Genomic DNA, 17,571 nt, shown 5'->3' on the forward strand with positions numbered 1-17,571 from the left:
TGGAGGAAGAGGAGGGCAGCGCTTGCGGGTGACATGTGAGTATTTACCCCGATGGGGACAGCACTGGGCTGATAATTGGGGGGGGGGGGGGGGGGGGGCAGAACAGCACTCGCGGGGCACATATGATTAGTTCCCCCTGATGTGGGGACAGTGCAGCGCTGGGCTGATAATTAATTCATTCCCGAGGGGGAGGAACCAAACGGTATTGCGGTATGGGTTAAAATTCATAACGTGCAGCACAAAAATTTCGGTATTCGGTATGAACCGACATACCGCCCAGCCTTACAAGAAATCTTATATGTGATATATATTAACATACACCCCAACACCCCATAAAACCTCTGAAGGCCTTTGAACCCTCACTTTCCATAGTCTTTCAATAACCGTTACAAGTAGCGGGGACATCTCGATGAGCCTACACTTACACTGTGCTGACTCTCAATCTCTTCATGTTTCTGCTGTAAGGCCTGGGAAGCTCTGATGGAGTCACCGATTCCCCATTGTGTCCTCAACTGATCCGACCCCGGTCCTTCCAGCCAATTTACAACCTGCAATAAGGACAAATGTCATCATCACTGAATTGAACGGAACTGAAGACAGTGTATAAAGTAAAAATCGGAAACGTGGGAAAAAAATTGAAAAATGTAACTATTTTATTTTTATTTTTATTAAATAATGTGTTCCCTTCATAATGAGAAATAACCTGTTTATAATATGGTATTCAAACGAAATAACATTAAAGGGGTACTCCGCCCCTAGACATCTTATCCCCTATCCAAAGGATAGGGGATAAGATGTTAGATTGCCGCGGTGCCGCTGCTGGGGACCCCCGGGATCCCCGCTGCGGCACCCCGCTATCATTACAGCACAGAGGGAGTTCGCTCTGTGCGTAATGACGGGCGATACAGGGGCCGGAGCAGCGTGACATCATGGCTCCGCCCCTCACGGCCCGTCCCCTTAATGCAAGTCTATGGCAGGGGGCGTGATGACCGCCACGCCCCCTCCCATAGACTTGTATTGACGGGGCGGGCCGTGACGTCACGAGGCTCTGGCCCCTGTATTGCCCGTCATTACGTGCAGAGCGATTTCGCTCTGCGCAGTAATGATAGCGGGGTGCTACAGCAGCGATCCCCGGGGTCCCCAGCAGCGGGACCCCGGCGATCTGACATCTTATCCCCTATCCTTTGGATATGGCATAAGATGTCTAGGGGCGGAGTACCCCTTTAAGGCAGGGTTCTCACTGTGGAATTTCCATCTGGAAAAAATGCACATAGATAGCAATGTCTGCAGAGCGGATTATGCCTAAAGAATGGACAAGACCATTCTTTTGGCGGTGGAATTTCAGCAGCAGAATATCCGTTGATAAAATACTGTAGTGTGCACTGTGCAGAGAAATCGCATTGTCAGCAATGGGACTCTGCTGCACCCGAATTTCCAAGCAGAATTTCAAAAGAAATTCTGCTCAGAAATTCCATAGTGTGAACCCAACCTTAGACCTTTATAAAACACCTCTGAGAAGTTCTCCAGTCTTACCTGAAAGCAAGCAAATCCTGGAATAGAATTCAAATACTGAGAATGCTATTTTTAATATGCATTTCTGTCTCTAGGGGCGCTGCAGGGGAGTTTTCAGTTTAGTTTGGTTGTGTTGTGGCTGGGCTCCATCTTGTTGATATTCCAAAAGTTAATGTTTCAGTCCTGAGATCGGCCTTAATTGACATTTATCTATCAGATTCCTATTAATGTTCACCCCCTTCACAGATAATTCCCCCCCCCCCCCCTCCTCTCACAGATAATGTTCCCCCTCCCTCACAGGTATAAGTGTAAATGTATATCAGATATATAAAAACACAATATGGGATCGAGCAAGATACACACAGCTTAGAAAAGCATGGAGGTGCACTCCTCCAGGGGAAATCAATGACATGTTTAGACACCAAATTTTGACAGAATGAACAATTAGTACAGTTAGTACTTTGGTACGTGAGCAACTTTTAAAGAAAAAACTTGTACCCTCTTAAGAAGGCATGTTAGACATCCCAATCATAGTAATAGAAACTACAATACTAATAGAATGTGTCTTCTATTTTTTAACCGGCCATATATATATATGCATATGTAAGTAAAATATGTTATTAGCGCATTAATATGCCCTGAAAAGAACAACATCTGGGCTAATCCCCCTTCTCCATGCTATCCACACACTATATTAGAGACATCTTAAACCAGTTGTCATGTGACTGATTCTGCACCATCAAACTCCCATTTCTCAGCGGTATCACTGACTCATGCAGACCTGGATTAAGACTTCCAGGATAAGTAGCTTTGTCAGTGCAACCTAAGCGACATCTTATATAATCAAAGCAGACACTTCCAAGACTACAGATTACTTCTATGAAATATCACTGCTTCACTGAACAGCATCTTAATACTACACTAACCTAAGCCTGAACAAGCTAAGCTACACAGAAGATGCTATATATACTACACATAGTGCAGAGTTTAAATGTGCACTGTCAGATACAAAAACTTTTTATATGTTGTTTATCTTGGCAAAACATTAAACTTTCTAATATACTTCATAAGAAAATGTTTCCTTTTTATAGAAATTATGGCTTATAAAATCATGGCTTTGTTCAAGATGAAGCTCAGGCACGGACAAAAGACCAGTAAGTGAGGGTGGGCTAGCACTCTGTGTATTACAGGACAGGAGAGAGCACAGAAGAGTACTATCAGACAGGAGAGAGCACAGAGGAGTCCCATCAGACAGGAGAGACCATAGAGGAGTGCTATCAGACAGGAGAGAGCACAGAGGAGTGCTATCAGACAGGAGAGAGCACAGAGGAGTGCTATCAGACAGGAGAGAGCACAGAGGAGTGCTATCAGACAGGAGAGAGCACAGAGGAGTGCTATCAGACAGGAGAGAGCACAGAGGAGTGCTATCAGACAGGAGTGAGCACAGAGGAGTGCTATCAGACAGGAGAGAGCACAGAGGAGTACTATCAGACAGGAGAGAGCACAGAGGAGTACTATCAGACAGGAGAGAGCACAGAGGAGTGCTATCAGACAGGAGTGAGCACAGAGGAGTGCTATCAGAGAGGAGAAAGCACAGAGGAGTACTATCAGACAAGAGAGAGCACAGAGGAGTACTATCAGACAAGAGAGAGCACAAAGGAGTACTATCAGACAGGAGAGAGTACAGAGGAGTACTATCAGACAGGAGAGAGCGCAGAGGAGTGCTATCAGACAGGAGAGAGCACAGAGTTGCCCTATCAGACAGGAGAGAGCACAAAGGAGTACTATCAGACAGGAGAGAACACAGAGGAGTACTATCAGACAGGAGAGAACACAGAGGAGTACTATCAGACAGGAGAGAGCACAGAGGAGTACTATCAAACAAGAGAGAGCACAGAGGAGTACTATCAGACAAGAGAGAGCACAAAGGAGTACTATCAGACAGGAGAGAGTACAGAGGAGTGCTATCAGACAGGAGAGAGCACAGAGGAGTACTATCAGACAGGAGAGAGCACAGAGGAGTCCTATCAGACAGGAGAGAGCACAGAGGAGTACTATCAGACAGGAGAGAGCACAGAGGAGTCCTATCAGACAGGAGAGAGCACAGAGGAGTACTATCAGACAGGAGAGAGCACAGAGGAGTACTATCAGACAGGAGAGAGCACAGAGGAGTACTATCAGACAGGAGAGAACACAGAGGAGTGCTAGTCCACCCTCACTTACTGGACAGGGTGAAAAGGTTGCTCTAAATGGGATGCTGGACTAGCTTTTTTTTGTATCTGTGTCAAATGTCACTTTTTTTTTTAAGTGACAGTAACAAAAGTTTATGTTTTGCAAAGCAAGGGAAGGACTTTGACACTGGCTAGATGTCTGTCAGAACATGTCCAGAACAGCAGGTTTTGTGGGTGTTCCTAGTACGCTATGGTTAGAACCTACTAAAAGAATCCGTAAGAAAAACGGCAGAACCACAACAGGATCATGGGCTTCTACGCTTTATTGAAACACAGAGGGAATTAAGTCTAACTGTTTGGATCTGTCCAACAGAAGAGCTACTATAGCACAAATTGCCATAAAGTTACTTTTGGTTATGACAAAAAGGTGTCAGAACACACTTTATCGCAGTTGTCTTCAGCTATGCAATCCCATAGGCAGCCAAGTCCCAATGCTTACTTTTGTTTTCGCCAATAGTTCTTACAAGGGATATAAGCACCAAAAATGGAAAATAAAGCAATGAAAGAAGATGGCCTGGTCTTATATATCATGTTTTCTATAACATCATACCAGGTGGGTGTGTTTGGGTGATGTTCTGGGCAATGTTCTGCTGGGAAACCTTGGGTCCTGACATTCATGTGGACGTTACTGTCATATGTACCACTTAGCTTAACATTGCTGAAAACCAAATACACCCCTTCATGGCAGCGGTATTACCTAATGGCAGCAGAATATTGCCCTGGCCACGTTGCAATAATTGTTCTGTAACAGTTTGAGGAACATGACAGAGTTCAATGTGGTGACTTGGCCTCCATATTCTCCAGATCTGATTGAGCATCTACCTTTCAGGACCTAAAGGATCGGCGGCTTAAAATTTGGTACAAGATACTAGGGATCGACCGATTATCGGTATGGCCGATAATCACGATTTTGGGCGTTATCGGCAATTACCTTGCTGATAATGCCCCGCCCCCGACCCGGCGCACCGCGACCACCCCCCCGACCCACCGCACCGGGTCGCACCCCCCACGGTAGTGCTGGGCGGTATACCGGTATGAACCGGATACCGTTTTTTCTTTTCTCCCACGGTATGGATTTTTGCCCATACCGCTATACCGGGATCCCTACAAGATACCACAGGATGCCTGCAAAGGTCTTGTGAAGTCCTTGCTTAGATGTTGGTGGCACAAATGGGCTTTAATGCTACGGCTGATAAGTGTAATAGACAGCTGCATTTAGTCCAAACCCTTATACATTCTTTTATCTTGGCAACGGAGAACCTACCTACTGGGGGCTATATCCTCGGGGGAACTACAGACTGCTGTTACCTACCTATTTGAGGAAAACACATACTGGGGAACCTTTCTAACTCACTTTACAGTGTGGGACACCAATGGGCTTTTATTACTGTTTGGAGCACTATTAATGGGGAAACTTTAAATCCTGCTAAAAAAAAGTGCAGAGCCGGGTTCTGTTAAGATGAAATGTTGCTGGAAGAAATCATCCTGGGGTTCTGGGCCAGATGCATAAGCAAAAGGGAAAATGACTTACTCCAAACAGATAAGACGTTACCTCTGAGTCACTGGTGTAACTGCACTGTAATCACTTATATGGTCTTCAGAAACTGTGTAAAACTGGTATCTACTACTGTATGAGGGGGATACTGGTCTGTGCATAGTTTTTTTGTTGTTTTTATTTAGAAACTGTAATAATGTGGTCATGGTGTTGCAGATTATTTTATTTAAAACTCGAGCAGAAAAGCTGTTACCTGTGAGTCACTGGTGTAACTGCAATGCAATCTCTTATGATACAGATCAAAGAAATTGGTGTAAACTGGTATCTACCACTATACGACGGGGGGGGGGGGGGTGTCGGGGTGGTGGAGACTGATCTGTGCATAGTCTTTTTTTTTTTATTATTATTATTATTATTTAAAAGCATTGTGGTAATAATGTGGTCAGAGGGTGGCAGAATTATTTTATTTAAAACTCCATCCCCATTGCTGTGCATGCCCATGGTCACAGATATGTAGTAAAAGCAAACATGAAATGATTTTAGCACAGTCTCATAAAACAGATCAGGCAGAGATTAGAGACAGAACGCCAATGAACAACAGACAGATCAGATAGACACAGTAAACCATGCAGTCTGTGAAATTAGAGAATTCACATACTGAGAACATGATAAATGATAAATTCAGTAACAAATGCAAGTTAAAGGGGTATTCCAGGCCAAAACTTTTTTTTATATATATTAACTGGCTCCGGAAAGTTAAACAGATTTGTAAATTACTTCTATTAAAAAATCTTAATCCTTCCAATAGTTATTAGCTTTTGAAGTTTTCTGTCTAACTGCTCAATGATGAGGTCACGTCCCGGGAGCTGTGCATGATGGGAGAATATCCCCATAGGAGCTGGACAGCTCCCGGGACGTGAGTCATCAGAGAGCAGTTAGACAGAAAACAACAACTCAACTTCAGAAGCTAATAACTATTGGAAGGATTAAGATTTTTTAATAGAAGTAATTTACAAATCTGTTTAACTTTCCGGAGCCAGTTGATATATAAAAAAAAAATTTGGCCTGGAATACCCCTTTAAGACAAATGGCTTTTTCTCTGGAGCTGCGAATTTAGGAAATGTGACCGATTCAGCTCTTCCTCTGCTGGTTACATATAGTGTATGAAACTTTTCCTATGACTGGTAACAACTAATCATATGTTCAGAATAAGTATGTCTATATGTACCAATAACCAACTGCAACATTGACACTATATAAAGCAGCAGTCCTGCTTCTTCATACCTGCATAACCTTCTGCTGAATTTCGTCTAGCTGCGTGCGTTTGCTGCGCTGTCTGCACACTTCTTGGTAGCGGGTATACTGTTCTCGGAGGGAATCGAGAAGTTTCATAACCTGAGGCTGAGCCAAAAGTTCATCGTCCATGGGAGACCACGCAACACCTCCTTCTGAACCGTTAAAGCGCCGCTGCTGAAGCTCAGAGAGCAGCTCATGACCTTCGCAGGAGAAAACGTAAAACAGCAGCAATAAAAAAAAAAAAAAAAAAAAAAGGAAAATTATTTAATAAAGAAAGGTAAGAAAAAAAAAAACACAAAACGAGATCTGCATAAAAAGTATATACTTTGTTCACACTGTATTTCTGTTCCATACATTTTTTACAGAAAAACAGAAAACAGTTGTGTTACTGCCACATGAATTTCAATAGCACGTTTTCAAATCAACTGGTGCCAGAAAGTAAAAAAAATTGGTAAATTACTTATATATAAAAATCTTAAAGGGGTACTCTGCTACTCAGCGTTTGGAACAAACTGTTCCGAACGCTGGAGCCAACGCCGGGAGCTTGTAACGTCATAGCCCCGCCCCCTCGATGCAAGTCTATGGGAGGGGGCGTGACAGCCGTCACGCCCCCTCCCATAGACTTGCATCGAGGGGGCAGGGCTATGACGTCACAAGCTCCCGGTGTTGGCTCCAGAGTTCGGAACAGTTTGTTCCAAACGCTGAGCAGCGGAGTACCCCTTTAAGCCTTCAAGTACTTAGCTGCTGTATACTACAGAGGAAGTTGTGTAGTTTTTTTTTTACAGTGTGACCACAGTGCTGGCTCCTAACACATTTGTCAAGCTCTGTATCAGACTCATACAAGTCAGCTTGTGCCCAGTTTAATCCTTCACCATGTAGCTCCTTAGATGCACCACTTTTTTGACTTTTGCATACTGAGCCATCTTGTGACACCGATATTGTAAGAAAATATTGCTGCTAACAGTTCATGTATCAAAAGCAATCAGTGAAGTGTATATTTGTCTGGCCATTCCGGAAATAGATGATATGCCTCATAAAATAGGACTTCCAGCAGATCTGTGGGAAGTCCACACTTTATAGAGGTCTGCTGTGTCATACAAGATCTAAGGACATTTTAGACAAAGACACTAAATTCCTTTGAGGATCGGTCATTGTATTACAACTTTATGGCTCATCAAGAAGCCTCTGCATCATTTCCTACTCATATACCCACACGACGTCTAGAACTGCAGCACGCCTTATTACTCGTCTTTCAGCAATAAGTTAGTCAGCTAATAGAATGTGGCTAACAAGAGCCAATAATTGTCTCGTGACTTTCTAAACCCCGAGAGTCAATAGCTGTCCAGGCATACTGGGAGTTGTAGTTTTGTAACAGCTTGAGGTCCACATTTTGGAGACTGTCCAGTGCACTCATAAGACCTACATGTTTCGAGTGTATACCCTTAATCATGGGCTATTACATTTAAGGAGGTTACTCTGAAACAAGTAAGACTTTGTGCTCATGCTGTTATATAGGTTGATTGCATATATATTTAAAAAAAAATCAAAAAATGTAATAAAATGTATTAGACATATTTTCTCTTACTGAATTTTGCTTTGGCTGCAACACTTGTCCATGCACATTGAGAAGACTTGCAGTGATGAGCTGATCATAGACTGTGTTTGTAGGTTTTGTGGTCATCTACATACAGATTCCTAAACAGGAACTTAAAAGGACTATTGTGGAATTTCGGTGCTTCTGCAGATCCTGGTCTGATGAAATCCGGTCCCTTGCTGCTCTCCGCTTGAAGCTGCTTCCGAAATGATGCATCAGAGCACGACCTGCCAACTCAGCCAATCACTGGCAGAGAAAAGAGACCACTGAAGCCAGTGATTGGCTCAGCGGGCAGCTCCTGCTTAGGCCCATCATCTCGGAAGCAGCTGCCAAAAGGGGGCAGTGGGGACAAAGAGTTGTCGGATCGGAAGGTGTGGGCAACCTGGACAGGCAATTATTGTTTACTTTGTGCGTACCCCCCCCCAAGAATATTTGCACATTTTTACATTCCGGAATATCCATCTAAAGCTGAAATTATGTAACTGATGAATCCTGTATAACCTTCTAGTGCTCTGCCTGCAGCTTTCCACAGAATATACCTCTCTATCTCCCAGCTGCAATAGGCCATATGGAAGTCATCTGACTATGAGAACAAAGTGGATACAGCAGAGTTCAGTTAGTGCCAGTAAATATAGGTCCTTGAGTCATTGTTATCTGTCATTTAGTTTGAAATTCTATTCAGCTATTTTGGGTTCTGGGAATTATGACTGGGTACATTACAGCTAATGTTTCTCCTTTTCTCACCTTTTTAGATCTCCACATTGTGCTGCTTGCTTTAGACACTACTAGAGTACAATCACACTCTCATTTGCTGCCTGGAGTTAAGTAAACAGAATAGTGAGCGGGGCTACGCCCTTCGACCAGCTCTCATCAAATCCAAATTGGGGCTATGCAAATTGCATAACTCACCCACTTCAGTGGTTTTAAGCTTCATGAACACTGGTGGCTGCAGGCAGGATGGAGGGGGTCAGGAAGACAAAAACATTCGATGGGCATATCCCTTTAATATTTTTGAATATTTTGAATATATTTGAAATCTACAGGTGCAGATTTTGCTATGGAACCTCAGTATTTCTGCAGCAAAATCCCAAACTGCAGATTTATGGAAGATTTTGATTTCCATAGTAAAGAGGATAATCCACAATAAGCGTAGGGTCACACGTAGCGTAAATGCTGCTTATTTGATGCATGTACGTATTTGAAGCATGTGTGTTTTCAGTGCAAGCAAAGTATATGGGTGTTTATAATTACTTCCATAGATTTTGCTAGCACTGAAAAACGTGCGTGCGTCATTTTTTTTTCAGATTTCTTAAAACGCGATTCATAACACTGTTCCGTAGTATGCTACAGATTTTCAGTACGCAAATCCAATGCAAATAATCAGCAGTGTACCCAACCCATGTGACAGCACCCTAATATATTTAAATCTAATTTTTTTGCCCATAAATCATTCTGGATACACTTCAGATTCATGGACGGCAATGCCTTGCTAACATGCAGTGGAAATTGTGGAGTTAGGGCTACATTCTGATGTATGTGTATGAGCCCTGTATAACCCCATACATATATATTAAATTGAAGTAAGCTAAACATATTCAGTATAAAATACAACTAATACTCCACATATGAATGTGATTTCCTCATGCAGACCTCAGGACTTTTTGCTGAGTTTTATCATGTACCACCTTACCTGTTTGTAGAACAGTTTCTGGATCAACAGACGGAAGATAATTGAAATCCATCGACCTAAAAATAAAATTAAAATGTTTTTTTTTTTCCCCCATTGCTCTAAACCTTTTACTAATTATTGTACAGCTGTCAACGCTCGTGATTTAGTTTTAATATTAGAATGTAGTTTTATATTAGCATATTGTCAACATGATGTATGATTTATTCCAGGAAATTTTTTTTTTTATATATATATATATCAACTGGCTCCAGAAAGTTAAACAGATTTGTAAATTACTTCTATTAAAAAATCTTAATCCTTCCAGTAGTTATCAGCTGCTGAAGTTGAATTTTTCTTTTCTGACAACAGTGCTCTCTGCTGACACCTCTGCTTGGCTTAGGAACTGTCCGAAGCATTAGAGGTTTACTATGGGGATTTGCTCCTACTCTGGACAAGCAGTAGCAGGTATCAGCAGAGAGCACTGTTGTCAGACAGAAAAGAACGACAACTTCAGCAGCTGATAACTACTGGAAGGGTTAAGATTTTCTAATAGAAGTAATTTACAAATCTGTTCAACTTTCTGAAGCCAGTTGATATAAAAAAAAAGTATTTTTTTCCCTGGAATACCGCTTTAAGTCCTGATAAAGGATACAACATGTGGAGAGAAGCATTACCTTTGGACTGTTCACCTGCGTAATGGAAACATCTTCAGGTCACCTACTCAGTTGTTTGCTCTGATCTTTACCTGGTCTGGTGACATGCGTAAAGGACATCACACACGTGCTGCGAGATGATCAGACAAGTTGGACGCGTTTCGAGCGCATGCGCTCGAAACGCGTCCGACTTGCCTGATCATCTTGCAGCCCAGTGGTGAGATGTCCTATAAAAGACATATGGATTTCAATAGTCCATTAAAAAAATAAGACTAATGTTTTTAGCAGTGCTGGGTCAATCTTTTTACTGTTCCCCTGCACAACTGGATGTCCAGGAGTCCGTCTATACACTAGTGCTGCATCCCCTCAATTCTCAAGATCCTGGAGGTCAGAGCCCCATTGACCAGAAAGTCATGGTGTATCCTAGCACTCACATGACACGGTAAAATCTCTTTCAAAAGTGTTCCTGTCATTATGCAATAATTTTGACATGTCGAAGGGACACATCAAAAGTTTTGATTGGTCGGTTCTGAGTGTTTTGATTGGTCGGGTCTGAGTGTTTTGATTGGTCGGGTCTGATCTCTAGATACATCCTTCGTCTGGCTATAATAGCACGCTTTCCTCCCCCCAGCTGCCTGCAATCTCTGTCCACTTGCAGGTCATGGCTCCATTATGAATCTATAAGGCCGTCTCTTGCAATTGGGCAGAGATAGCCACCAGCCAGGGAGTGGAACGAGCTACCGCACCCTTCAACCAGCTATATTTAGAGGTCAATTAAGGTCTAAACACACTAAACAAAATCAAAACTTTTGACATGTCCCTTCAACATTTCAAAAGCTTTGTATAATGACAGGTACACTTTAAAATAAAAAAGGAAACAATACTTAAAGGGGGACTCCACCCCTAGACATCTTATCCCCTATCCAAAGGGATAGGGGATAAGATGTCTGACCGCGGGGGTCCCGCCACTAGGGACCCCCGCAATATAGCATGTGGCACCCACCTGTTTCTGCTCCAGAAGCGCTGTACGGCCATCACGCCTCCTCCCATAGACTTGCATGGAGGGGACGGGGTGTGACGTCACACGGGGGCGGAGTCGTGACGTCACGGACTTCCGTTCCGGTGGTCGGGGCCCAGACCCTCCAGAGCTTCCGGAGCATAAACAGGTGTGTGCCGCATGCTATATTGCGGAGGTCCCCAGTGGCGGGACCTCCGCGATCAGACATCTTATCCCCTATCCTTTGGATAGGGGATAAGATGTCTAGGGGTGGAGTACCCCTTTAACTGCTCCAATCTCCTGCAATTGGTGACTGCTTACTGTTATGTATTGTCCCTGCAGGAAGTGGCTGCTCAGTCCATCACTGGCTAAAGCAGGTCAACTGAGAGAAGCAGGGACCTGAAACCATCAGTAAAGCAGCTGCAGGGAATAGGGGCAGGTGAGTATGGTTTTCTTTAAAAGGAGTTATCCAGGAATAGAAAAACAGAGCTAATTTCTTCCACAAACAGCATCACACCTATTCTCAGGTTGTATGTGGTATTACAACTTGGCTCCATTCAGTTCAATGGAACTGAGCTCAGTTTTTATAACCCCTTTAAACTATTATTCATTTGAGAAAAAGAGATGATCGATATGCAACAGTACATCCAGAATTAGTTGCTACAGCCTGTTTTTATTTATTTGCCTTTGATCTGCTTTTTTTTCAGGGGTAAAATCCAGTCTGGGTTCCTGTGATTTTTTGTGTATGTTCCTGCCGGAAAGATGATGCTAACAAATCTCGAATGTGTATGAGCAGTGGGTGAGTAACAACAAGGGATGTATGGTTATGTATATTTTATCCTACATGGAAGGGATATGAAGGTTGACTTTAATAGAAATCTCTTCCCGGCTAGACCTAGTTTTAGAATTATAAAAATAAAATATGACATGCGAGGCTCTTCACTGTGCGTCATCTCTGGATTCTAACTTTCTAGTCCTGGATAATGAAAAAAGCAAAATGGTCTGGATAGATACAAAATGCTAGGTTGTGTATTTGCAGGATAAAGAAACAGTCGTGATGCAAACGCAAGCAAATCTACCAAACCTGCTGATTTAGGGGGTATTCCGAATCTACCCCAATGTAAGATGTTGGGGGAGGAAAAAAAGGTCGGGGAAGATCGATTTCATGGTTCTCCTGGAGATAAACAGCCATTCAGAAAGCATGCACGCCAGAAACTATCCAAAATAAATGACCCTACACTAAAGCAGATCTGTCAGCTGAGTGTGTTAAACAATCTGTATTGTGATAACCTGTATTATGACATAACTGTGTATATTATGACATCAATGTGTATATTATGCCTGTATTGTGATATCCTATATTATGACATCACTGTGTATAATATGACATCACTGTGTATATTATGACATCACTGTGTATATTATGCCTGTATTGTGATATCCTATATTATGACATCACTGTGTATATTATGACATCACTGTGTATATTATGCCTGTATTGTGATATCCTATATTATGACATCACTGTGTATATTATGCCTTTATTGTGATATCCTATATTATGACATCACTGTGTATATTATGACATCACTGTGTATATATTATGCCTGTATTGTGATATCCTATATTATGACATCACTGTGTATATTATGACATCACTGTGTATATTATGCCTGTATTGTGATATCCTATATTATGACATCACTGTGTATATTATGCCTTTATTGTGATATCCTATATTATGACATCACTGTGTATATTATGACATCACTGTGTATATTATGCCTGTATTGTGATATCCTATATTATGACATCACTGTGTATATTATGACATCACTGTGTATATTATGCCTGTATTGTGATATCCTATATTATGACATCACTGTGTATATTATGCCTGTATTGTGATATCCTATATTATGACATCACTGTGTATATATTATGCCTGTATTGTGATATCCCTGTAATTTCACCCTTTAGTTGCCAGTAGTGATAAAGTTTATTTTCTTAAACACACGTCAGGATATCGGTGGAAGGAGAGAAGTGAAGAGCTGCGTGGAGTTCGTGCAGCGATGGTCCCGTTTCGCTTTTTTTTTTTACGCTTGGTCATGCAAAACGGGACAATTGCTGCATGAGCTCCAAGGAGCTTCTCCTTATCACCGCAGAAAAAACAGAAGGTTTCAGCTTAACTTTAGGCCTAGTGTTGAGAATGAAACCAGCACCATGTCAGGATTATTTTAAAATATAGATAGTAAAATCGAAAATGATAAAATAAAACCACCAAACTACTTTAATAAGATTTCACTGCTAGTGGTGTCCTGGGGTGTAAGACGGCAGATGGGTGCTAGTGTAGCTGTGTTGCTGGAGGTGGTGCTCAGATATGGCAAGCAATTTTCAAATCAGTCCGTAAGAAACAGAAAAGATCGGCACTCGCCAATTCAGCTTGCAAGTCTTCTTTATTGAAGCATACTTACAAATAGGGTACAGAAGAGAAGGGTAGTGGGGGAACAGTGGATGGCGACCGAGCTCCTGTTTCGCACGCTTGGCGTGCTTTGTCAAAAACAACTTGACTTGATCTAGACAATTGGTTGTTTTCTGATGACACCTTGGTGGAGTAGGGCTTTGCTGTACGGACCCCACGGTTACCCGTTGAAGCCATGATTGACAGGCTGTATACACGTGTAACACAGAAGCATTTCAGTCACTGCAGAAAGTGTGTGTGTGTGTGTGTGTGTGTGTGTGTGTGTGTGTGTGGCTCACAACTACCAGTTCCTGTATTCTTTCATCGCTCCTATTAGTCAAATTTGTTTGTGCTGTTTTAGCAACAAGGAGTAGTTATAAGCTGCCTGTACATAGTGCGGCACGTTCAGCTGACTGATCCGCTTTTAAGTCTGCCATTGTTTTGCGATGCACATTTCATTCCCGATTAACTGACTACACAAATCTCTTCACGCTCTTCCTCGGCCAGCTGGGAGGCAGACGGAACACGTGGCTCCCGATAATGGGATTATGATGATAGCACTAGTACAAGTAAAGTACCATCAGTTTGTTTCACAAACCTGTCTTTCTCATTCTGATTTCCCTTATCACTTCCATTGTTGATAACAGCCAGCTCGTCCAGGAGCGATGTCGACTCTTTTGTGAACTTCTCAAATACCTGCAATGCAGAGGAAAAAACATTATCCTGTACAATAGAGGAAGAAGTTCTATTAGGTTTGGCAGAATGAATATAAATGACACATTACGTGCAGACAGGCAAACAGGTAGGGTACATTATGATGAACAATACTTCTGACTGGAACAAAATAAAAGCCGGAACATACGCATAAGTAATGATTCCTTTAGAACCGAAATTAATGGGCTTGTCTGGGATGAGCGTGATTTGTATTTTTCAACTAGAAACAACACCACTCTTGTACATAGGTGGTGTATGGTATTGCATCTCAACCCTATTAGAAGAAATATTACTGAGATGCAATGCAAGACAAAGCTTGTAGACCACAGTGGTGCTCTACCAAAAGTAGGAATTAGGCCAACAACCACATACATGGACAAGGCAGGGCAGACAGGGTTCCCTAATCTGCTGCAAAACTACAACTCCCATATACAGCTGATAAGCCACAGGTTAGGGAAAAGCCTTGATATCCTACAATGATGTTCTCACCACAATGCGGTTATATTACACAGACCAGTGTTTTCCAACCAGTGTGCCCCCAGCTGTTGCAAAACGACAGCTCCCAGCCTGCCCGGACAGCAATTTCTCCATTCTCTCCATTTCAGGGAGTGGGACCAATTTGAATTTGTCAGCAGTTCTTACACAGGCTCTCCTACCCTTACTTCTCTGGCCAACCACAGGACAGCACCTACTCCTTTCTGGTATGCTATAACATAGTGATGGAGAAATTGAACTGCACTGAACTGGCTGCACTGTGTTTGGGGATGATTTACAGTACACTACTATAGAGGCCATGCAGGGTGGAAAAGGGTTTATTTAAGCACTGACTTTGTAAGTTGCTATGTGAGCAGAATTTCTCACAGTGCATTTCAAAACATCTCCAGTCTCAGCAGTGAACTGTTGCTGTTGATAATGATGATGACGACAAACTTAAAGGAGGGGAGAGATGGAGATTACATTCAGGAGGCAGCATTGTGTAGAAAGTAAGAACACATGTTTTTACACAAGTTGCCCAGACCTTTATGGGTGCTAAGAAATAAGAGGGAAGACTTAGTTTACCTTTCAGGCACAATGATGGCCCTCGGCAGGAAGCCGACAAGCTCAGAATGCATGCTTGCAGGCTGGGCATTCTCCCCTGCTTAACCCCTTGGGGACGGAGCCCATTTTGACCCTAAGGACGGGAGCATTTTTTGCAAATCTGACCTCTGTCACTTTAAGCATTAATAACTCTGGGATGCTTTTACTTATGAATTTGATTCAGAGACAGTTTTTTTGTGACATATTTTACTATAAGATAGTAGTAAATTTTCGTCAATACTTGCATCATTTCTTGGTGAAAAAATCCCCAAATTTCATGAAAATTTTGCATTTTTCTATCTTTGAAACTCTCTGCTTATAAGGAAAAATAACATACAAAATAAATTATATATTAATTCACATACACAATGGGGGATATTTATGAAAGGATTTAGACTGGTTTTTCCTGTCTAACTTTGTCACACAGAAAGTCGCAGTCTAAATATGTGCGACTTTTTTTTTGCGACTTTTGCTAGTCTATTTTAGACGGAAATGCATTGGAAAATACATTGGTGCTGAATTTATCAAAAGCGACTGTTCAGCGACAGACAAGTCGCATGGGCTGAAAGTAGGCCAGAATGTCAGACCATGTTGGAGCAGGTTTAGATACAGTCTAAACCATAGATCCCGAAGTCTGTGCACAGAATTTATCAGGAGCCGTGCGCCTTTTGATAAATTAGGCGCACAATAGACCGGCCTAATACTCTGTAGTTTGGTCTATATTGATGCGGCACATAGACAGCTTTGATAAATATCCCCCAATATGTCTACTTTATGTTGGCATCATAAAGTTGACATGTTTAAATTTTTGAAGACATCAGACGGCTTCAAAGTATAGCAGCAATTTTTCAGGAAAATTTCAAAATAGGAATCTTTACGGGGCCAGTTCAGTTTTGAAGTGAATTTTAAGGTCTTTATGTTATAAATGCCCCATAATTGACCCCATTATGAAAACTGCACCCCTCAAAGTATTCAAAATGACATTCAGAAAGTTTGTTAACCCTTTAGGTGTTTCACAGGAATAGCAGCAAAGTGGAGGAGATAATTCAAAATATAATTTTTTAAACTAACATGTTCTTGTAGCCCTACTTTTTACATTTTTACAAGGGATAAAAAGGTGAAAAAGACCCCCAAAATTTGTAAACAAATTCATCTCGAGTGAGGAAATACCTCATATGTGGATGTAAAGTGCTCTGTGGGCGCAGTAGGGGGCTCAGAAGGGAAGGAGCAACATTGGGGTTTTGGAGAGCAAATTTTGCTGAAATGATTTTTGGGGGGGCATGTTGCATTTAGGAAGCCCCTATGGTGCCAGAACAGCAAACACCCCCAACATGACACACTATTTTGGAAACTAAACCCCTCAAGGAATATAACAAGGGGTACAGTGAGCCTTAACATCCCAGAGGTGATTGATGAGTTGGCAATTTTTCATATTCACAAGGGGTAAGAGGAGAAAAAGCCCCCCAAAATTATGTATGGAAATACCTCATATGTGGATATAAAGTGCTCTGCAAGTGCACTACAGGGCTCAGAAGAGAAGGAGCGCCACTGAGCTTTTAAAGAGAAAATTTGGTTGGAATGGAAGTCGGGGGCCATGTGCGTTCACAAAGCCCCTGGGGCTGCCAGAACAGTGGACGCCCCCACACGTGACCCCATTTTGGAAACTACACCCCTCACAGAATGTAATAAGGGGTGCAGTGAGCATTTACACCCTACTGGTGTTTGACGGATCTTTGGAACAGTGGGGTGTGCAAATGGAAAATTTTATTTTTCATTTTTTCGGACCACTGTTCTAAAAATTTGTCAGACACCTGTGGGGAGTTAAAGATCACTATACCCCTTGTTACATTCTGTGAGGGGTGTAGTTTCCAA

The 17,571-nt window shown here is 42.2% G+C and overlaps 1 protein-coding gene across 1 annotated transcript in view; it reads right to left on the reverse strand.

Annotated features, from left to right (window-relative positions):
- The window catches only part of SESTD1 (SEC14 and spectrin domain containing 1), a 194,174-nt gene that overhangs the window by 37,400 nt on the left and 139,203 nt on the right, over positions 1-17,571 (reverse strand). The window contains exons 7-10 of the mRNA XM_056534338.1: positions 14,507-14,604; positions 9,819-9,874; positions 6,523-6,734; positions 426-548 (exon numbers count right to left, since the gene is read on the reverse strand). Of these exons, the coding sequence (XP_056390313.1) occupies positions 426-548; positions 6,523-6,734; positions 9,819-9,874; positions 14,507-14,604 (489 nt within the window). The remainder of the gene's footprint in view (positions 1-425; positions 549-6,522; positions 6,735-9,818; positions 9,875-14,506; positions 14,605-17,571) is intronic.

The sequence above is a fragment of the Hyla sarda genome, chromosome 8 (genome assembly GCF_029499605.1).
Source record: "Hyla sarda isolate aHylSar1 chromosome 8, aHylSar1.hap1, whole genome shotgun sequence".
Classification (NCBI taxonomy): domain Eukaryota; kingdom Metazoa; phylum Chordata; class Amphibia; order Anura; family Hylidae; genus Hyla; species Hyla sarda.